The sequence below is a fragment of the Rhipicephalus microplus genome, chromosome 3 (genome assembly GCF_043290135.1).
Source record: "Rhipicephalus microplus isolate Deutch F79 chromosome 3, USDA_Rmic, whole genome shotgun sequence".
In the NCBI taxonomy this organism is placed as follows: domain Eukaryota; kingdom Metazoa; phylum Arthropoda; class Arachnida; order Ixodida; family Ixodidae; genus Rhipicephalus; species Rhipicephalus microplus.
The window spans coordinates 137,743,967-137,766,281 of record NC_134702.1 but is presented as its reverse complement, the minus strand read 5'-3'; the positions used below and the strand labels follow the sequence as shown (position 1 = coordinate 137,766,281).

The following is a 22,315-nucleotide window of genomic DNA, read 5'->3' as shown; positions in this document are numbered from 1 at the left end:
ATCGTAACAATATTTATTGCATGTTTTCCTCGATTAAAGCTTTCGTAATCAGGTAGTTTCTGGACGTTGGGCTTCTATATGTAGTTATATATTGTCAGGAGCAAAACAAGACCTGCAGGCGGGAGTTCACCTGAACCAGAGCAACGAAAATGTTCTCTTCTTCTTCGCAGCCCAAAACGAGTATGAGTCACAGCGGCTCGTTCATCAATGGTGGCATTACCCCCTGTCCCAAAAAGCATCGTCTCGATGCTGTACATGAAGACAAAAAAAAGAAAGTGAGATGAAGATTACCATGCAACAAAATGAATAGCCTAAGGCGGAATAACGTAGTTGGTTGTGGAGCCAACAGTTAAATGGGAAATAAGAAAAATAGGAAAGAATGTAAGGAAAAGACGAAACAAAAAGAAAGATGTGAAGTTACCTATAAAGTCAGTCACTCACTGGCGATTCACAGCGCGAAAAGTATGGTTTGAGCCGTGAAACATGAACAACTTTAGTTTGCGGGGTGAAACGGGAACGTCTTGAAGTGCCTTCTGGGAGAACTTCGTAAGTGACGTCGCTGAGACGTCGTACGACCTTGTAAGGGCCGAAGTAGCGGTGAAGAAGCTTTTCTGAACGGCCACGTTGTCGGATAGGGGTCCACACCCAGACTTCATCACCGGCTTGAAAATAACTTCACGTTGACGAAGATTGTAGCGGCGCGCGTGTGCGGTTTGGTGATGTTGAATACGGTGACGAGCAAGTTGACGGGCCTCTTCTGCACACTGCGCGAATTTGGCGGCAACCGTATGGTATATTCCTAAGAGTTCGGGCAGGAGATGGCGCCGAGCATTGTCGTGACCTCGCGACCGTGGACTAAGCGAAAAGGTGTGAAACCGGTACTTTCTTGAACAGCAGTGTTATACGCAAAAGTTATGTAGGGAAGTATGGCGTCCCGGTTGTTGTGATTGATGTCCACATACATTGACAGCATGTCTGCAATTGTCTTATTGAGTCGTTCAGTCAGCCCGTTTGATTGCGGGTGGTAAGCCGTTGTTTTACGATTTTCCGTGCCAGTTAATCGCAAGACTTCCTGCAGCATCTCTGCGGTGAAAGCTGTCCCACGATCAGTTATGACGACAGCTGGAGCACCGTGACGTAAGACGATGCTGTTAACAAAAAATTGGGCGACATCTGCTGCGGTGGCTTTTGGAAGTGCCTTGGTTTCACAGTAGCGTGTTAAGTAGTCGGTAGCGACCACAATCCACCGGTTTCCAGACGAAGACGTGGGGAACGACCCCAGCAAGTCCATGCCAATCTGATGAAAGGGCGCCTTTGGTGAGCCTATTGGTTGCAGTAGTCCCGCTGGTCGTAAAGGGGGAATCTTAGGTCGCTGACAGTCGCGACACGTGCTTCACAGTCTTCGCGAGACGTGACCAGTAGTAGGAGCGTTGAATCCATTGCAGCGTGCGCGTATAGCCGAGGTGTCGGGACGATGGCTCATCATGACACGCACGTAAAATGTCACCACGAAGCGTCATTGGCGCAACAAGCAGATACATAGCTTGTGTAGGATGAAAGTTCTTTTTGTGAAGCACTTCATCGTGGAAACGAGCATGCAAAGCTTCGAGGAGGGTGGGAATTGTGTCCTTCCAAGTAGTCAATGAGCGGAATGAGCTCCGAGTCGTGACGCTGTTGCTCAGCCAAGTGGGTTGCTGATACGGCAGAAAGAAAAGTGTCGTCGTCTCCAAGGTCAGTGTTGGCATTTTCTACCGGTGCACGTGAGAGACAGTCGGCATCGGTGTGTTTTCGCCAAGATTTGTGGAAGATGGTGACATCGAAATCTTGTAGCTGAAGGCTCCATCGTGCTAGACGACCTGAGGGATCTTTGAGATTTGCGATGCAACAAAGGGAATGGTGGTCGCTAACTACCCCGAATCGGCGGCCATACAAGTATGGGCGGAACATTGTTATGGCCCAGACAACAGCGAGGCATTCCTTTTCTGTTGCAGAATAGTTTTTCTCCACTAGGGATAACGTTCTGCTCGCATAAGCGATCACGCGCTCTACGCCATTACGCCACTGAACTAATACCGCTCCTAGTGCAACGTTGCTGGCGTCAGTGTGTAATTCCGTGTCAGCGCTTTCGTCCAAATGACCCAGTACAGGTGGAGCTTGGAGGAGGTTTCTGAGGGTGTCGAACGCATGACACTGATCGGGACCCCAAACAAACGAGACACCGTCTTTTGTAAGCTTGTCGAGGGGTTCAGCAATCTTCGAAAAGTTTTTGACAAAGCGCCTATAATACGCACAGAGCCCCAGAAATCGGCGTAGGTCGCACTTATTTGTAAGCACGGGAAAGGTGGCAACAGCGCGGGTTTTCTCCGGATCTGGCCGGATGCCGGCATGGCTCACAACGTGACCAAGGAACTTCAGTTCTTCACATTCAAAATGACCTTTCTCGGGTTTGAGAGAAAGCCCCGCTGTTCTGATTGCCTGAAGTACTGCATGAAGGCCTTGGACGTGTTGTTCAAACGTGTCTGCAAAGACCACGACGTCATCAAGGTAAACAAGACATGATTGCCATTTGAGCCCCCTGAGAAACCTATTCATCATTCTTTGGAAAGTAGCTGGCGCTGAGCATAGACCAAAAAGCAACACTTTAAACTCGTACAGGCCACCGGGAGTAATAAACGCCATCTTTTCGCGGTCGCGCTCATCTACTGCGATTTGACAGTAGCCGCTACGCAAATCCACGAAGGAAAAATATTTAGCGTGGCGTATACGGTCCAACAAGTCATCTATCCGGGGTAGAGGATAAACGTCCTTTTTGGTGACCTTGTTCAGTTTACGGTAATCAATGCAAAAACGCAACGTACCATCCTTCTTCTTTACTAGCACAACTGGCGAAGCCCAGGGACTGGTCGATGGCTGAATGACGTCGTCTTGAAGCATCTGCTGGACTTGGGCACGTTTAGCGTCTTGCTCTTTTTGCGACACCCTACAGGCATGCTGTCAGATGGGCCTCTCGGGGGGCAATTCGATGACAATGAAGCTAACGCAGACGAACCACCGGCATCAGCAAGTTCTTCACAATATGCAATTGCAGTGTGTCTCGTTAGGTGGCGATATTTGTCGCTCAAGTTCGTGACCAGCAGGTGAACATGCCTGTTGCTAGGCTGAATGATTCCTCGAGCAACACAGATTTGTCGTGCAATAAGGAGAGACAAATTGGCCTCTGCAATTACCGCGGCAGGCACGTCCTGTCCCAATTCTACTTCTACAAAGACGCTGCTTCGAGGTGGGAGAGTCAGAAAATCGTCGGTAACACGGAGCGCTCCTTTCCGGAATTGTGTACTGTCAGTTGCAGCGCAAAAAGGATCCTCGAACGACACAAGTAATTCACGGAGGTCGATGACGGTGCCGTATTCACGAAGGAAGTCCATTCCTAGAATGACGGACCGAGAGCACACGCGCAATACGAGGAAAGAGCCCGCTAATGTCGACGTACGTATACGAATGCGTGCCGTGTACATACCGGTAGGCATCACCAGATGGCCACCTGCCATGCGCAACTGGGGTCCTTGCCATGGTGTGGTAACCTTCCTCAGTTCAGATGCCAGTGTGGCGCTCATTACGGAATAGTCGGCACCGGTGTCGACGAGGGCGTTGACAGCATGACTGTCGACGAAGACGGCGATTTCGGCGAAAACGATCTTTCTGCTGTCGGAAAACGCTGCAGAACCGGAATGGTCCTCATCTGGTCGTTGCGTCGAAGGAGGGTATTTTACAGTTCGCCGGGCCGCGACTTCACCCCCAGAAGTCACGGTTCCTAGTTTTTCCTGCGGGGACTTGGTGACCGGCTCCTGAAAGGAGCGGAAGACGATGAGGGCAAACTGGGGGACGTAGACCGGTGAGGTGACGGTGATCTCGACTGGTGGTGCTGAATAGTCGAAGGAGTTCGCTGGCCCGTGAGATAGGCTTCGATTTCGCGGGGGCGGTCACCGTAGCGCGGGCATCGAGCATCAGGGTGGAAGCCGCGGAGACCTATGTCCGGTATTGACAGCTCTTGTATACGTGACCCGCTTCACCGCAGTGATATCAGAGCGGACGGTTATCCGAGGTCCGCCACGTGCTTGCCTTGCTGCCACTTTGTCTTGAGGTAGACGGCAGATAGGAGGGTGTGCTCAGAAACCTTGAGCCAAGAGGCGGGCTCGGAGCAGTGTCGTGGAATGACTGCATAGCCTGGTACCTTGGCAGCATAGCAGGATCTGTAGCCGGTGGCACAGGAGATCGCAATTCCGCTGCGTATGTCAGGACTGGGGCCTCGGGAATCGGTGGTGCGATTGGGGCCAGGGGTGTGACGGCCTGCCGGACTTCTTGTCTGATTACATCCGCGAGGGCTGACACAGGTTGATGGGATCTCACTGCTTGAAGCTGTCGCAATTCGTCCCGAACAATACTTCGAATGAAGTCGGCGAGGGCCTGTCTCTCGCTGTCAGAGCCGATAGAGCATGTGGTGGCCGGGATCTGGCGTTCGTATTGTGACGACCACTGCTGCAGTGTACGTTCCATAGTGGTCACCTCACTGATGAACTGGGCGACTGTGGTCGGTGGAATGCGCACGAGCCCAGCGAAAAGCTGTTCTTTTACTCCGCGCATCAAATGCCGCACCTTCTTTTCCTCGGGCATGGCAGGGTCCGCGCGCTTGAAGAGCCGAAGCATGTCCTCGACAAACATGGATACTCGTTCGTTCGGCCGCTGGTTTCTGCAGGATATGGCTTGTTCAGCCATCTCGTTCCTTTCGGTGTTGCGATAGGCGTCATGGAGCTGACGGCTAAACTCTTGCCAGGTTGCAAAGGAGCCCTCGTGGTTCTCGTACCACGTCTTCGCACAATCTTCCAAGTAGAAGTAAACTCGGCGCAGCTTGCGTACATCGTCCCTTTCGTTGATACTGGCAACCTGATCAAAGTGTTCGAGCCAGTCATCAACATCATCGAAGATGTCTCCATGGAACGGCTTTGTTGTCTGTGGCACGTGAAAAACATGGGCGAGAAGAGAACCATGGGCATCGCTGGTTTGGACCGCCTGGCTTGTCATCGGAGTTGCCATCTTTCTGAGTGTCGATGCCAAGGGACCAAATTCAGGGGGTAACCCTCGCAGGCGGCGGATGCTTCTTGCTCTGAGAGATGTAGCTGTCTCCACGATGGTCGACACAGCCGAAGTACACGTACCCAGCACGTCCACCAGTAATGTCACGAGCAAAAAAAGATCTGCAACCGGGAGTTCACCTGAACCAAAGCAACGAAAATGTTCTCTTCTCCTTCGCAGCCCAAAACCAGTATGAGCCAGAGCGGCTCGTTCATCAATGGTGGCAACATTTTAAGATTTTAGAACGTTGCAGACCACCAATGTTGTTGATATTGATAGTGACTGTGACGGTGATGAACGCGCCTGTAAAAGAGAGAATTTTGCAATATTACAAAGATTTGAGGTAGCATTACCCAGAAAACTTTCGGCCATGGATTCTGCGATGTTACAAGAGCCGATACGGTATTGTCTCCCGGGACCAGCGGTCACATTTTGTTGGCGGTGAAAGGCCTGTGTAATGTGCAATGTTAATGCGCACTGAACAACACCAAATGGTCAACGTTTCCGGAGCCTTTCACAGTGGCATGCGTTATGATCGTATCGTGCTTTTGGCATGTAAAACCCCTGATATGCGGTATTATCATTGCGAAAAAGACATCCTCTAAAATGAAACTTTTGTGTCAGTGGCTAGTGCGATCCACCGCATACTCCTGGCAACTACGTTTGCCACAGTCATTAGGGAGTACAACTTTGAGTGTTGGTTGTTACTTGCAGCTGCACTCGGGTTCAGTGCTGGTGTGTTGCTACGTACAGTTGGCTTGAGCGTCAAAACATTTGCGGTGTGAGTACAAAGGAAAGAAAAATAATACAGTTGCGATCCTACAGCGTAGCGGCTATAACCGCTAGCTGATGACCTAAAACTTCGTCTTCAGCATTTAGAGTTCCGTAGTTGGCTCCTTGCGAGGATAATGGGCTGTTTCGCCATGCAATTTTACCATACGGTAAGTAGAGTTACGACATACGATTGTAGTTGGCACGCTGTTGTTTTAATCGGCAAGGTCTGCCTTAACCACTATCATCATCTCGTCTTGTTGCCGTTGTGCACTGAGGAACTACCAACGCTGGTACGTTTTCGAGTAATGGCACATATAACACGGAACGGTAATACGTAACATAGTGCAAACGCTGTGGCGCTAACTGGTCGCTGCTAAAACACCCTGATATATCAAACTTGTTTCACGTTGCTAATTTCACTTCTTCCGACATGTTCTTTCGCAGAAATCAGTGACATCTTGTAATGGCGTTCTCTCTCGGCGGGAAGAATGGCAGCCTGCCGTAAGTGAAAGGAGAATAGATGAGAAAAATTATATCTCTTACAAGAAGCTGGTTATCAAAAATTACTCCGGCATATATGTAGCAGATGCCCACTGATACGTTTTGGTAAAGCTACAGTATCGCACTACAACGAATGTGGCTCCCTAGGCCAGTTGAACGCCGCCCATAGAAACGCATGAGATCCTATTGTTAAATAATGAACACTCTGCCACGGGGTGTACAGTGCAACACTGTAACTTAGCCAGACTGTTCAAATACGTGTGTGCTATATAGAACCGAGTAATTTATGATAACTAGCCTTTCTCGTGAAATATGATTTTTGTTTGTTTGTTTCTTATTTAGTTACAGAGCCACTGCTGTGGCCAACGAGAGATGGCGCTACGTGCAGATGTCCCCAAATCATAGTCATGTACGCTGGATGTTCAGGTAAATGTGACATAGCCAGTTACTGAAGTATTAAATGAAGGTAGTTGCTTGTTGAACGCTGTACCTTAAGATTGTGCCATGAGATGAGCTGTTCTCAGTGATATTTGCAGCTACATCTATAGCAACCGGTTAACAAAAATTATATACATATAGATTCGTAAGAGCATTGTACCGACTCACCAGAGGTGCTCGGGGTAAGTCATGCGGTTTTTTACAGTCGCCACACGAAGCCCAAATACAGGCATGTCGACCGTAAGAACGATGGCTCCATAGCCTAGCCTCTCGGCTCGAGATAAGAAGTCAATCGTCACAGAGCGGTCCTTCACGACTTCCATCTGGAGCCAGCGGACACCCCCGGGTGCTCCGCATGCCACGTCCTCCATGGAGGTAGTGCTGAGCGCACTCAACACCATAACAGTTCCAGCGTTTGCAGCAGCTGAAACACAAGATATGCACTTACTATTAAAGTTGCTTAAGCGCATCAAATCTGCCTGTATTCATACGGACCCTCGCTTTAAAAAGAACCAAAGAGTGAAAACAACCGAAAAGACTGTTTTAGCTAGAGCATCATTAGATAGTGGGCAGGTGGTGAAAACTTTATTAATAATGTGAGAATCCACTATACTCATCTTCAACGATACGTTATCAACACCATAATGCACTCGGTTGTCTACCATCATCGTTCATGTTGTATTATCATTGTGGGTTCACCGTAGCTGTTCACTGCCGGATGTTCAGGCCAAATATACGTTTTCGCAACCAACTCCTTATACGTTTCAAAGGCTGCTCTCGGATGCCTCATCCTCGACTCATCCGCTCCACCTCCTCGAGATTCGTTCAGGTCACCGCTTGTGCTTGTGCTGGCACCGCAAGACGCGCCTTCGCACGTTGTAAAAAGACACCAGCGCCAGGAATCTCTTCGTTCGTGTTCACGGAGAAGATATGGAGGACTGGCTTGAGGGTTTCGGGTGTGTCAGTTTTGCCAATCCGTGGTACAACTCCTGAAAGCTATCTCACGTTCGCTGCTACAATACGGGTGTAGCTAAGACGTGGTTCTTCAACCACCACAATGATATTCCCGACTGGGCTACTGTCACGGACGGCTATTTTTGGCGACACCGCGTCACGGCAATTAACGGGCGCCGTACTCCCCGACTGACCGTGAGAAACGGTGGTGCATGAAAGGGATCCGAGAAGTGCAAAATGGGGTGCTCTTCTTAGAACGTCGCCGCCGACGGTTAATCCTTTTGTAACTGTGGCGGCGTCTGCAAGGTCGTAGAAGGCCGCGGTATACCCCGAACAAGGATTAGACTACAAGATGCACCGACTGAGAGCCAAGCGTTTGACCGTTCCCACGGAGAATAGCGTGGGAAACGCTCTGGTGGCCAAGCCGTATGACAACAACCCGACAGGTTGTCACTCTCGCTAGTTGCGGGCCCTCTCCCAATTAAAAAGGGGTGGGGTCAAAATATCTTTGGGGCGGAGTTTCCCCTCAATTAAACGCGCATGATTGGACCCAGGTAGAGGTCTCTTGTCCCCAAGGAGGAGAGCGAGGAGACACGAGGGGGATTTAAGCGCAGGATTTTGCCCTGCTAGGCAGACTAGTCGCTGACCAACATGGTGTAGAAACAGATCAACAAGCATCTCTTCTAGAAGTTTTTAGTGTGGCTCTGTATCGGCTGGCCACCTAAACCTAGCCGTTCGTCTAGTTGTGACGCGATATTAACGTCTGCAACATAGACATCGGGACTTCGCCTCGAGTTAGCTCAACCTGCTCGAAGTCACCTGCAAGCACTAGCCTCCCGGAGCCACCAGCGTTGCAACACCGCCGACATCGCAGTCGTGCCAGAACTCTCTTCGACTTCTCGCATCCGATCGTCGGGGACACAACGCTGCCGGTCATCACACGTATGCCTTCACCTGTTTATATCTTCGAACTTTCTCCTCCGTAGTTCCATTCTTGTTAGTTTGTGTAGTTTGTAATAGTTCTCTCTCGTAAGCTGATTTATTGTTTCTGTTATATATCTCTGTAGTTCTATCAAGTGTTGATGTAATTTGTTAGCTGTATTGAAGTGTTGTATTAGATCCCGTGTGCTGCAATATCACTAGAGTAAAGTTGTTTTGTTTTCTCACGTCTCTGATCTCTTCACTGTCTCTGCTTGCGTACGGAACGAACCAACCTGCTGTCATTCCCGTCGCCGACTTCGCGCTGGCGACGCTAGAGTGGCGGCTTGTAACAAAACTTGCGTCCGCGAGACAGGACGTTCCGTACAAGAGTAAGACAGTGAGGGGTGAACGAGAACCGTGCGGATAGCGTGGTGATATAGCCGCACAGTTGAAGTGGTTGCATCCTGCATATGATTGCGCTGGTTTTTTAGTGGCGTTATAGTGACAGTTGCAGTATGCAGTGTATAGATTTTGATAAGTGGATCACGCAAGGTAAACAGTTAGGCCTCGAGGGCGCCGAACTGAGACAATGGGTTAAGGAGCAGCAGGAACAGGCGCAGGCGTTAGCCAGAGAAGAGCGAGCATGGGCCCGGGAAGAAAGGGCGAAAGAACGAGAAGCGGCAAGGGAAGCCGGAGAACGGGAAGTGCAGTTACTGCAATTAAAGATTCGCCTCACTGAGGGTAGCAGGGTGAGCCGATCCAGCAGTGAGCACGGCGATGCCGGCAAGGAACTGTCATTTGAGCGAGACACATGGTGTCAAGGGCTACTCACGGTTCTGCCTTGCGAGGCAAATGAAGCTGTTGCGCGACTCAGTCAGCAGAACGCGAACAACTACGAGGTAGTTAAGGCAGAGATGTTCCGGACGTTCGGAACTTCGGTCTGGACAAAAGAAGAGCAGCTCAGACAAGAGTCTGAAAGAAAGCGCGAAACAGAAAGACAACAGTCTGAAAGCGAGGCGAGTCGGAAAGCGCTGGACGTTAAAGTGTGGCAGGAAGCGCTAGAACCAGAAATCACGCTAGAAAAGGACCCGCATATTCTCGAATGCATCCATATAAATGATGTAGAGAACGAGGCCTTGGCCGGTCTCGAGGTAGAGACAGTATCAAAAAACGGTCCTAGCGAGGATGAGGTGTGTGCCAGCAGCCCTAATGGACTCAGTAAGAAGCTGGAAACCATCCTCATGCCTCGAGAGGACGCCTCGAGATCGTCACATGCAGGTAGGGTTAGCACAGTGGCTAAACACAGCGAGAACGCGACGCTTCAGGAGTGCAGCGATGCCATCGGAGAGGGCCCAGTTAATGGTTTCATCAGCATTAACAAAGATAACTTGGCCCGGCAGTCCGTCGTGACACCGAGTTCAAAATGTTTGAGCGTGGGGCAAAATGTAGCCCAAGCTCCAACGAGCTTCCCAACCACTCAGTTCCCGACGCGACATGATGATGGCATTGAGAGAAAGGGGGCAAGCAAACATCGCAGGAAAAGGAAGAAGCGGAGGCGTTCGGCACTTTGTGAGCCTAAGGCAGGTCCCACTCCTTCCCAACAAAGACGACAGGCTAGGCCATGCATCCGTTTCAAGAAACGTCAATGGTGGCGTTCATGGAGACACAAGCGGCGAGCCAGGTGTAGAGGGGGAAAAGGAGGTGCGTCCGAACGAAAGCCTCCCGAACGAAAGGCGCGGTTCATTTCGATGACTTCAGGAAAGCGGCCTTGCCCGAAGGTTCAAAGCCGAAAAGGCACAGCGGCTAAGTACTGCGTGGGACAAAGACACTATTACCCAGGCTCCCCCCCCCCCTGTTTCTGGCGTCCCGTGCACATTCGTGAGGGGAGCCGGCCCAAATGCAGAATGAGGCGGGACAGCAGGACACAGTCTAGCGTTCGTGCTTTTTGTAACCTCTGGCGTGCTCGAAAGCCGCCGGAAAAGCGACCCCATCGTGTGCGATTCAAGCGATCTAATTGAGAAAAGGGGGGCGGTCAGTTTGAAGAATTGTTGCACGTGCGTGCTAAGTATGGTTACTTAGTGTTGCTTTGCAGACGCAGACTTCAGCCATAATTTTTGCAAGTTACGTGATGCGGTGTAAATTGTTCAGAAGGAAAACCGCCGAGCCAAAGGCTGAAAGTTAACATCGAGTTAGTTTAATCATGAGTGCGAAAATTTGCATACGGTAAAAACCGAGAAAATGTGTCATTTTTCTAGTTTTTTCAAAGGTTTAGTGTGGCATCGTAATCCTCCACTGCCGTGGGCATGTGGCATGCATGAGCATTTGAGGAAGAGGTTAGCATAAACCGAATGATTTCGTAAATTGATTAAGATTGGCGTGACCCGGTACAGTTGTCGTTGCGCGCATTGAGACTTGAGGTCTATGAGCATGTTTTTTTCCCTTCCGTCGGTTGTTTTCTGTTTGTATGGACGTATTTCATTGTATAAGAAGTGTATTTTGAGTTATTTTCTTTTGGCTTGGTGTATTGGTTGTTTTTACTTGTTGTAATGCACATTGCAGGATTGCACTACGGTAGAGGAGCGCCCCTGTTCCGTTTTGTTTCGTAGTATACATTCGTGCAGTGTATTATGTATTGAAGGCTGCCGTACACGGCTATTTCCTCTTCTTGGTTGTATGGCGCCTTGATATTGTTGCGTGTAACTGAAGCTCGTACTCTAACAATTTGTTTTTTTTCTTTTGTTGTTACTTTGATGCACTCTGCCTAGTTATGTTGTGTATGAGAGGGACAGCCTTCATGTCTCCCTTGTTGGTGGTGTTTTGTTCCTTGTTGTCGAAAAAATTCCCCTCCGTGTGAACAAATGTTATGAACACCATTCTGAAAGTGGGGGGCAATGTCACGGACGGCTATTTTTGGCGACACCGCGTCACGGCAATTAACGGGCGCCGTACTCCCCGACTGATCGTGAGAAACGGCGGCGCATGAAAGGGATCCGAGAAGTGCCAAATGGGGTGCTCTTCTTAGAACGTCGCCGCCGACGGTTAATCCTTTTGTAACTGTGGCGGCGTCTGCAAGGTCGTAGAAGGGCGCGGTATACCCCGAACAAGGATTAGACTACAAGATGCACCGACTGAGAGCCAAACGTTTGACCGTTCCCACGGAGAATAGCGTGGGAAACGCTCTGGTGGCCAAGCCGTATGACAACAACCCGACAGGTTGTCACTCTCGCTAGTTGCGGGCCCTCTACCAATTAAAAAGGGGTGGGGTCAAAATATTTTTGGGGCGGAGTTTCCCCTCAATTAAACGCGCATGATTGGACCCAGGTAGAGGTCTCTTGTCCCCAAGGAAGAGAGCGAGGAGACACGAGGGGGATTTAAGCGCAGGATTTTGCCCTGCTAGGCAGACTAGTCACTGACCAACATGGTGTAGAAACAGATCAACAAGCATCTCTTCTAGAAGTTTTTAGTGTGGCTCTGTATCGGCTGGCCACCTAAACCTAGCCGTTCGTCTAGTTGTGACGCGATATTAACGTCTGCAACGTAGACATCGGGATTTCGCCTCGGGTTAGCTCAACCTGCTCGAAGTCACCTGCAAGCACTAGCCTCCCGGAGCCACCAGCGTTGCAACACCGCCGACATCGCAGTCGTGCCAGAACTCTCTTCGACTTCTCGCATCCGATCGTCGGGGACACAACGCTGCCGGTCATCACACGTATGCCTTCACCTGTTTATATCTTCGAACTTTCTACTCCGTCGTTCTATTGTTATTAGTTTGTGTAGTTTGTAATAGTTCTCTCTCGTAAGCTGATTTATTGTTTCTGTTATATATCTCTGTAGTTCTATCAAGTGTTGATGTAATTTGTTAGCTGTATTGAAGTGTTGTATTAGATCCCGTGTGCTGCAATATCACTAGAGTAAAGTTGTTTTGTTTTCTCACGTCTCTGATCTCTTCACTGTCTCTGCTTGTGTACGGAACGAAGCAACCTGCTGTCATTCCCGTCGCCGACTTCGCGCTGGCGACGCTAGAGTGGCAGCTTGTAACAGCTACCTACAAACAGGTCCGCCAAGATCTTTGGCAACCCAGTCGTTCTGTCGGCTTTCGCCAAGAAAAGTCTCGAGGCTCGGAGACAACTCGCTGAGCTGCACACATCCTAGATTGAGTATGTTCTTGCGATCTGCTGCCATGTCGGCGTGGCAGTGCGAAAGTAGGAGAGGGTGTATTGACTTTTCAAGGCTACTTCAACTATCGCATTTAGTACTTTTGCCATCAGAAATCCGGCGAACGTTGCTGATGTTCTAATAACATGTCAGAGTCTCGACAATTAAACTCGAGTCTGTTCACCTACAAGAAGACAGTGAGTCAACTCAACACCTCCTACAGCGGATCCAGACCTGCGAGACATGATAGGGCACATAGACGAATTACAACGAGTGGGATTCTCACTGCCTTTAATGTGTTCCAGCCAACTTTCTAAAATTGTTTTGCGTATTGGTTCACTGGAGATTACTCGGCCGAAATGAACGTCTTCCCAACTGAAACCTCACAATACAGGGAAAGGTATATTATTATTGGCTCACGCACAGGTCACCTATCTATAAGTATTGATAGATGAGCATTAAATAATCAAGCGTTTGTCTGAGTTGCCTACGCAAGTCATCAGAAATAACCATCAGAAAGAACCGCATGACAAACAAACAGGGAAAGAGGGAAACCACGCAGTTAAACATTCCTAGTCGGTGTATCCGTTTCTTTTCTGTGAACATTATTGGTGCTGTGCATTAGTTGTCCTCACGTATTTTCCCAACCAGGGCGGTTTCCATCTACTTCTTGATTTCCGGTAAGCAAACCAGTAAAAAAAAAAATCTGTGTACGTCTGAAGTTCACTAGCCGAGACCACTACAGTGTTTTGTAAACGGCTCACCTCGGGCTGTTGCTGATTCTCCATCAGGGTGCGCCATCTTTTGAAGAGCCGTCGGTGATATTCCGACAGGCATGGAAAGGCGTTGTCCTAGCAGCGTGCATTCTGTATCTATAGTGCTCACGTCCCGCATTACTCTAGGCAACAACCGGAGCCTGCAGGAAAGCTCGCACCATTGGAAATGCCACGTAGAAGCATTCCATCAAGGGTTGAGAGGAAAATTAATCCCAGTGTTGTTAGTTCTTTTTGATGAATTGACAGTAATAATAATAGAAAACAAAATATTGAAGTAAACAAGACTCAGTAAATAGTGCGAAGATATTTGGAGGAGAGTGCTAGGAAAAGTATCCTTGAGAAATAGGGACCCTTTATCAGAAAAACAGATATTTTTACCGGCGCCTCTTATACTACTACCATACTACACTGCACATTATGGTTGTAAAAGTGTCGTAGCTTTTTCTCATTGTCGACTGCACAGGATAAGTACATTGAGCCCGGATCTTAACTTCGAAGTCAACTGCATTGTTGAGACAGCCAGTGTCACCATCCTTACTCCATGGAGTGACTGTCCAGATATTTTGAGAGCTGTTTCACCACAAAAGATGGTGAAAGGTGACTTGGCGCATATAGTGATGTGATTAGGTAGCGAAATTGGTCCGAAGCAGATCAGTTAATCAACCAATAATATATTTGTTTATTTACGCATAATTATTAATTACACAACTTTACTTCTCATAAGAAATATGGGCGTCGAGCAAAAAAGACCAAAGTTGAAGTTAATGGGTGCAGGTTAGGCTTGACAGGCTGCGTCGAGTGGAAAGCCGGTATAGTTTACTATAAGATACTACAGGCATACAAATGGTGCCAAAGAAATAAACATTGAATCGACGGTGGGGGAGATTTAGGTCACTGGAAGAAATTAAGAATATTGGAGGCCTACGCTGCTAAAACACAGAAGTGATTAGATGTTTTTGGCAGATCTCGGTGCATGCCTATCGTGCATTAAAACAAACGAGAGACATGCCATGGCCGGGGACATGCCAAAGGAGGTGAGAAACTTTATGAACTGTACGGGAAAAACACGTGTCTAGCGAATGGCAGTGAACGATGCGTTAGAAAACAATTATGAGTGCACCACGTTCCTCTGGTATATTGTTAGGGCTGCCTTTATATTAAACAAGCATCTTTTTTAACGCACCATGGGCTAGCACAGAGTACAGAGAAGTCGATATCACATTTTCGCTTCCAAGCTTACGAAACCGGAACTTTTTCTTTCCAATATGTTGCTGTCGTTAACGAATTTTGTCCATTTCTCGCTTTTTTTTGCCTATCACGCTTTTTAAATGTATTTTGTTCTTACACAACATTTGGTGTTAAGCTTACCAGTTATGAACACATAGTTTAAAAAAGTGTTCAATAAAAATACAAAAGCGTGGGTGCCAACCTGGCCTAGCCTTCAACGCCTTTTCGTCGGCCTGAGGCGCTTTTCAAAGTAGGTTTCAGTACGACAGCATAAAGTTACGAATGTTCTGATTCATGACTCGAGGTCAGGCTCTACATGTCTGCATGGAAGGTATGCCAAGCACTGTTTCAAAGAAATAAAAAAGTATCTGTATGTTTCACTGCAAATGTCGTCGAAAGACGATAGTCCTGCGTGTCGAGAGCGTAAAGAAAACGTTTATTTGATGTTCTGCGCAAGGAAATCAGTGAATCGTATTCTGGAAGTGCTGCGTTAGAGAGTCTTGATCCGTGTAGCAAAGCCTAGTGAGGACATCGAGGCACGTTAGACAGGAGCGCCATCTGGCAGTTATCTTCGAAAACGAGGAAGGCGTGCACGCCCGCGGAGAAAGATGCGTGCCTGTTTCAGAGGCGATAAGGTGCAGAACGCAAAGCGACGGGCAGGTGCCACGACCGTGTTGTCTTGGCAAAGCGTAGGAAACGTTTGCCTTTATGAGCATCGCGTTGCACTGCGAGCGCAGCGTGATAAACGCTGCGGTCCTTAGAATTACTTGTGTGTGCCTTCTCTAGTATAAAGACACACATACAAAACATCGAAGTGTTGTTGTGATGCCTCCGATATGCGCAATATTTGCTTTTTATATGACAATCGCACAAGTATGAACGCTGAAACCAGAGCAACATTGGTGGGCGCTGCGGATGAGGTTGGCTGTTTGAGATGTTGTTTGGTCACTTTGGTGCCACAAAAAAAAAAATCGTTACCCGGACAAAGAGAGAAATGTACAGACAGCCAGACAGAAAGACAGACAGACCCAAATGTATGGCGTCGAAGGTCCCCAAGAAAGACTATCGTCTTTAAAAACACGTAGATGGCAAGCATCCGCACAGAATTTGTCTCCATTTCAACGCCTTCGTTTCCGCTCATTATAACAGCTGGTTTGTGTCTGCACAGCACTAGATACTCAAACAAAGCAACCATAAAAATGCGATGACAAAGCATACACGATTGGCGCGGCTTCATAGTATCGCACATGAAAGTAGATTGATCTTTTTTTTTTGAGTAGCTCAATAAAAAAGGTATGCGTGCATGTACTAAAACTAGGAATATAAGGTGTTACCCTCCAATGATCAAACTTTTATTTGCGACAATAAACACAGATGGTAAACTTTGAACCACTTTGTGAAGGAGCATTAAAGTGCGAAATTATCCGTTTTTCGTCAACGCACAACTACGTTTTCCTCGAACTCAATGGTCAGCCCTACACGCTATAATTTCAAAGAGTCAGTAGTGTGCTTTATATGTTTTGTTTGTTTTCGTTCAAACACGTATTTAATATTGGGACTTATCGTTGTTACAAAACAACACACTCGCTATTAGATCAATTGAGGAGAGACGACTTTTTTCGAATGCTACAATATTTAGCTCGATCATTCAACACCAGGATCTAATTCATTATATTTTTAAAGACAAAATAATAGGGCACCGACATCTCTCGTAAAACCTATGTGATATCACTCCTCACACCTTCGAAAAAAAAGTCAATAAAAGAACGGTATGCTGGCTCCTAAGGTGTTACGCTTCCTATATTAGCGGCACTAAAAATACATATTCGTTAATACACCGTTCACGTTGAGGATTGGAAGAATTGTATTCGCGCCGATGGAATATTTTGATAGATTTTTTGGCCTCACAGACTTCACACACCAGTTGTAAATATTGCAGACGTAAGGAAAAAGAAATGAATTGCTTAATAGGATGACTAAACCTGCTAATTATTATTCGTGTAAGTTTAAGTCACCTGATGCTTCTTACCATGCACCAAAATCTCAGAACAGGAATGCCCTTGCACTTCGCATCCGTATAAATGTACAAGTTGTGGTCGGCAATGACAAAAGAAAGAAGGCTTGGGTCATAGCTACACTAGAAAGTGAGTTGAAAATATTAAAACAATGACTGAATTCAGATAATGGTAATACTTAGCTTGCGTGAACATTGCTCTTCAATACTCTGTAATGTTCCCTTCTCTCCGTATTCCCACTTTGTTTATTTCAGCGATTGGAGATTCTCCTGTGGAACACATCTTTCAATCTGTGCTGTATTTTCTGCGTTCCGCAGTGCAACAGCGGGGTCTCCAGCCCCCTACATCGCGGTCATGGATGTACAATCCCCGGAGATCCCGCCCGGTACCAGTTCATCCACGGGAATTGCTTCAAGAGAGCGTGGTAATCCATCTAGTGAGAGCGAGGACACCGAGCCGTACTCTGCATCAGACTACGAGTCCTCGGAAGACGGCTTCGAACCTGTGCTCTACCGCAAGGCCAAACGAAGAATCATGAACGCATCATCGGCATCATGTACAGCCACTGTGAGGACAGCGCCTCAGTGATGGCCTCACTCCATTCTGTTTGTGCCGCAGACTACTACTGCCAATCTACGCTTCCTCAATAGGCAAGCACTGTCCTTGTACCTTGAAAACATTGTGCCTAACGAGATTAAGGACATCAGGATAAACACGAGGAAGAATATTTTGGCAATCGACGTGAGGAACCCGAGTGCACTGAACACGCTACAGCATGTGTCGGAGCTGGGAAACATCAAAGTCCGATCCATCATACCAGCGAATGGTGACACCGTAACAGGAGTTATCTATGACATAGACACTGAAATCACCAATGAAGATCTTCCTGTACTGATAAAACCAGTGAGCGAAAACAACGTCATTGTGCATGCTGGTTGCCTAGGCAACTCTCGTTGTGTGCGAATAACATCCAAGGGTGACTGTCTTCCCTCTTACGTGAAGGTTGGCCATTTCCGTCACCAGGTTCGCCCATTTATTCCGAAGCCTATGCAGTGTTTCAAGTGCCAGAATATTGGCCACGTGCAGGGCGTTTGCAGAAATTCCGCAGTGTGCCCCCGATGCGCTGAACACCACTCAGAAGACGACTGTAATGCAACTACGTTGAAATGCCCCAACTGCCAAGGCGCTCACAGTGCTTCCTCCAAGGACTGTCCTCAGATTAAGAAAGAGATTTATATTCTGAGGCAAATGGTGCGAGACAACTCGACTCACAGAGAAGCTGCGCAAAAAGTGAGGCGAAGGCGCCGCCATCGTCGAAGGTCCTCACGAAGGACAGTGCAAAATCTGACGACAAAGTCAGAAACTCAGGTGAAATCGACAGGCGCGGCTCCTAGCACGGCAAACATCTGCGCTGAAAGAGAAGATGCCGGAAGATCTCTCTCTCCAAAGGAATGGCCACCCCTTCAGCCTAGACGATCTGTTGAGCCTCAACAGAAGCCGCCTACACGACCTGTTGAGCCTCAACAGAAGCCGCTGCAAAAACAAGCACAAAATGCTGCAACAGCCGGGAAGCCAGATCATCGCGTGATGGTGATGCTAAGATCATTAGTGGACACCATTCGCATGTTGTTAAGCGACATGAATACACCGTCAGCCAAAAGTGCCCTTCAAGTACTGGACACGCTTAGTCCAGTGCTAGCAGCCCTAGAGTAGACCATGGCTAACCCACCACTGTCTTTCAGGGATCAGGTTCGTAAAGCAGCAATACTGCAGTGGAACGCCAGGGGACTGAGATCGCGCATTGGTAACTTTCGTCAATTTGTGTACGTCAATATGTTTCCCGTAATCGTCATCTGTGAGCCGAACTTATCGAGTGCAATACGACTCTCGGGATACGAACCTTTTATGTCGTCTACTGTTACTGAAAGCAGCAAGGTTCTGGTGTACATTCGCCGAGATCTCACTTACATCTTTCAACCTGTACCACCTCATGACGGAAACCAATACGTATGCTTAAGAGTGAAAAAGAGGAGGCTCAACATCACGGTGGTTGGCGCATACCTATCACCATCAAGCCGTTTCGATCAAAAAAGACTACGAAACATCATAGCGTTAACTCCTGACCCGTGTGTTATCATCGGGGATTTTAACGCTCATCATACATTATGGGGAAGTCAGAATACCAACATGAAGGGCAGAAGATTGGTGTCTTTTGCCTCCGACAACCAACTTTGGTTACTGAACGACGGCAGTCCTACATTCTTACGTGGCTCCACATACAGTAGCTGTCTCGACTTGGCTTCTGTTGCGCGAAGCCTAGTGAAACATACTGAATGGTTCACGGATATAGAAACGCACGGGAGTGATCACATTCCAACATACGTCAAGATCAGAGGATTGTCGCCTCCTAAAGTGCGCGACATGGTTAAAAGAGTGGACTGGAAAAAATTTCAGTCTCGTATGGAAGACCAATGCCAAGAACACATATCCGATTTACAAGAGGCCATCCAGAGCGCTGTAAAAGAGACTGTGTGTACAATCCCATGCCCTGTAAGATTCATGGACATCGACATAGAGCTGGAGCGGCTTCGAGCCTTGCGACGACGAGCTGAAAGAAGGTACCGGTGCACGAAGGACATAGAAGATTTACGGACTGCTAGACGTATGCAGAAGAAGATCAAACGTCGGTTGGACAAGCTAGCATTTCAACGCTGGATTACTTTCTGCGAGTCACTCGACCCTCGTAAGCCTTTATCGCACATATGGACGACGGTTAGAGGTTTGTGGTCATCGCCCATTCAGAAGTCACCATTCAAGGCCTTAGCCTTTCACCAAAATCGACCAGATGTGGACGTTGCTGAAGAGTTCTGTGCCGGATTATCAGGGCAAACTACAGCCATCAGCAGCTCACCACTTTCGAGCAGTTGTCCGCCACCACGTGATTCCTCTATGGACTTTCCGTTCACCATTCAGGAGCTCAAAGCAGCACTCGCTTCATGCAAACGTACCTCTGCACCAGGACCTGACGGAATCTCCTACAGAGCCCTGTGTCATCTGGGTGAGCGCGCGTGAATAGCTCTACTTCAGCTATATAATGATTGTTGGCTAGAGGGCATTGTACCCTTAAGTTGGAAAACTAGTCATCTAGTACCATAACTGAAACCTGGCAAATCACCATTGGAACTCTGCTCCTATCGCCCGATTGCATTGGCCAGTTGCGTGGGTAAAGTGATGGAGAGAATGATTCTCGGCCGACTCGAGTGGTACTTGGAGTATCATCAGATCTACCCAAATGCCATGGCTGGCTTTCGACGTCGTCAATCATCGATCGATAACGTCATCGACCTAGTCACGTACGTTGAACACGAGAAAGGCCATAAGCGTCTTTGCGCCTCTCTGTTCCTTGACGTCAAAGGAGCCTATGATAACGTGACACATGAATCCGTCCTTGCCGCACTAGAAGAGATTGGAGTGGGTGGCCAAATGTTTAAGTGGATACGCAGTTATCTCCAAATGCGATCCTATTTTGTGAGTACAGAGACTGGGAACACGTCAACACATTTCAGTTGTCGTGGCGTCCCTCAGGGTGGTGTACTGAGCCCCGTGCTATTCAATATAACACTAATCGCTCTCCATACGCACCTACCGAACAATATTTATCTATCAACATACGCTGATGACATCTGCATATGGACATCTGCGGTAACTCGCCTGCAGTTACGAGCGAGAATACAGAGAGCTGCTACTTCAACTGCTTTGTAGCTACGCAATCGAGGCCTGGAAATGGCCTCCGGAAAGTGCGCTCTTCTGGCATTTACGCGCAAACCCATGTCGAATTACAGAGTGTCAATTAACGGTCAAAATATACCATATCGTCGATCTCACAAATTTCTGGGTGTCATAGTCGACAGAGACTTATCATGGAGCCCTCATGTGTCGTATTTGAAAAAGCAATTGACAGGCATATGCCATCTTTTCAAGTTTCTCGCTGGAAAGACTTGGGGAATGCAGCCTAATGCTATGTTACGACTGTACAGGGTGCTTTTCCTTGGCTTTTTACGATACAGTCTGCCTGCAATATCAAACGCCAGCAAAACAAGTCGACGCATAATACAAAGCGTTAAGGCACAGGCGCTTCGAATATGTCTAGGTCTGCCTCAGGGTGCCTCAACAATGGCGACTATGGCTATAGCCAAAGACCACCTCGTGCAGACCCATATTGAAATTGAAGCTTTGAGGATACACATAAGGCATGTGGGCCGGAATCCCCATCACCACCTAGCCTCTCTACCAGTGGATATACCTCATACTTCCTTTTGTCGAACAATAACTACACATGGTGACTCCCTACCAACTGGTTTTACGCCCGCGGCGAGACCTTCAATTCCTCTATGGTGCCTCAAACAGCCAGTCATCTACCTGACAATACCAGACATCCAGAAAAAAGGTGATTTCTCAATACCAGCCCTCAAGCAGCTCGCATTACTTCTGCTTTACGAGAAGTACCAAGACTGCACCCACGTCTACACCGACGGCTCCGTCCTGCCAAACAGCTCAACTGCGGCGGTCGTTATTCCAACGCACGCCACAACCATCAAATTCAGGACATCTCATGCAACCACAACAACGGCAGCAGAGCTTGCAGCGCATCGCGCTGCACTGCGTTTCATTAACGACCAAAGCACGCAACGGTGGACGATTTTTTGCGACTGCAAGGCGGCACTGCAGTCATTTCTGTCAAATCTACGCCGTGGTCCACACGAGCAGTTGGTATTTGAAACTGCAGAAATGCTACACCACATAACAGAGAAAGGGCACCACGTTATATTTCAGTGGTTGCCAAGCCACTGTGGAATTATCGGTAACGAACGAGCTGATCAAGCAGCCCGTTCAGCCCATACAGAAGACAACGACCAGTCAATACCTCTCTCAAGAACGGACGCTGCTAGGAGGCTCCGCATGCTTGCTCGCCAACGCTCCATGGCTCTTTGGAATGAGCCTCTCTTTACGCATGCAAGATTACGATCCCTTGATCCAACGTTAAGCATGCAGCTTCCAACAAAAATTCGACGAGGCGACGCTACTGCTCTGTGCAGACTATGGTTGGGAGTCGCGTTTACCCGTGCGTACGCGTTCCGCATAGGTATGGCCGACACCGCCGACTGTGCGCACTGTGGAGATGAAGAAACAATTCGACATATACTGTGTGACTGCCCAAAATACAACCTGGAAAGACAATACCTTTCTAATAAACTAAACAGGTTAGATGACCAGCCGCTGTCAGAAGAAAGGATACTGCGCCATCGTCATGACTCATCGTCACAGAAGAAAGCCGTGCAAGCGCAACTGGGCTTCTTACGAACTACTGGCCTGTCGGAACGCCTCTGAGTGGACTGATTTTGTGTGTGCGTGTGTGTCGGTGTT

At 48.1% G+C, this 22,315-nt stretch overlaps 1 protein-coding gene across 1 annotated transcript in view; it reads right to left on the bottom strand.

Annotated features, from left to right (window-relative positions):
- Positions 1 to 22,315, bottom strand: part of LOC119187728 (uncharacterized) — a 38,619-nt gene that overhangs the window by 7,190 nt on the left and 9,114 nt on the right. The window contains exons 2-3 of the mRNA XM_075888057.1: positions 13,638 to 13,789; positions 7,012 to 7,267 (exon numbers count right to left, since the gene is read on the bottom strand). Coding sequence (XP_075744172.1) covers positions 7,012 to 7,267; positions 13,638 to 13,789 — 408 coding nt within the window. The remainder of the gene's footprint in view (positions 1 to 7,011; positions 7,268 to 13,637; positions 13,790 to 22,315) is intronic.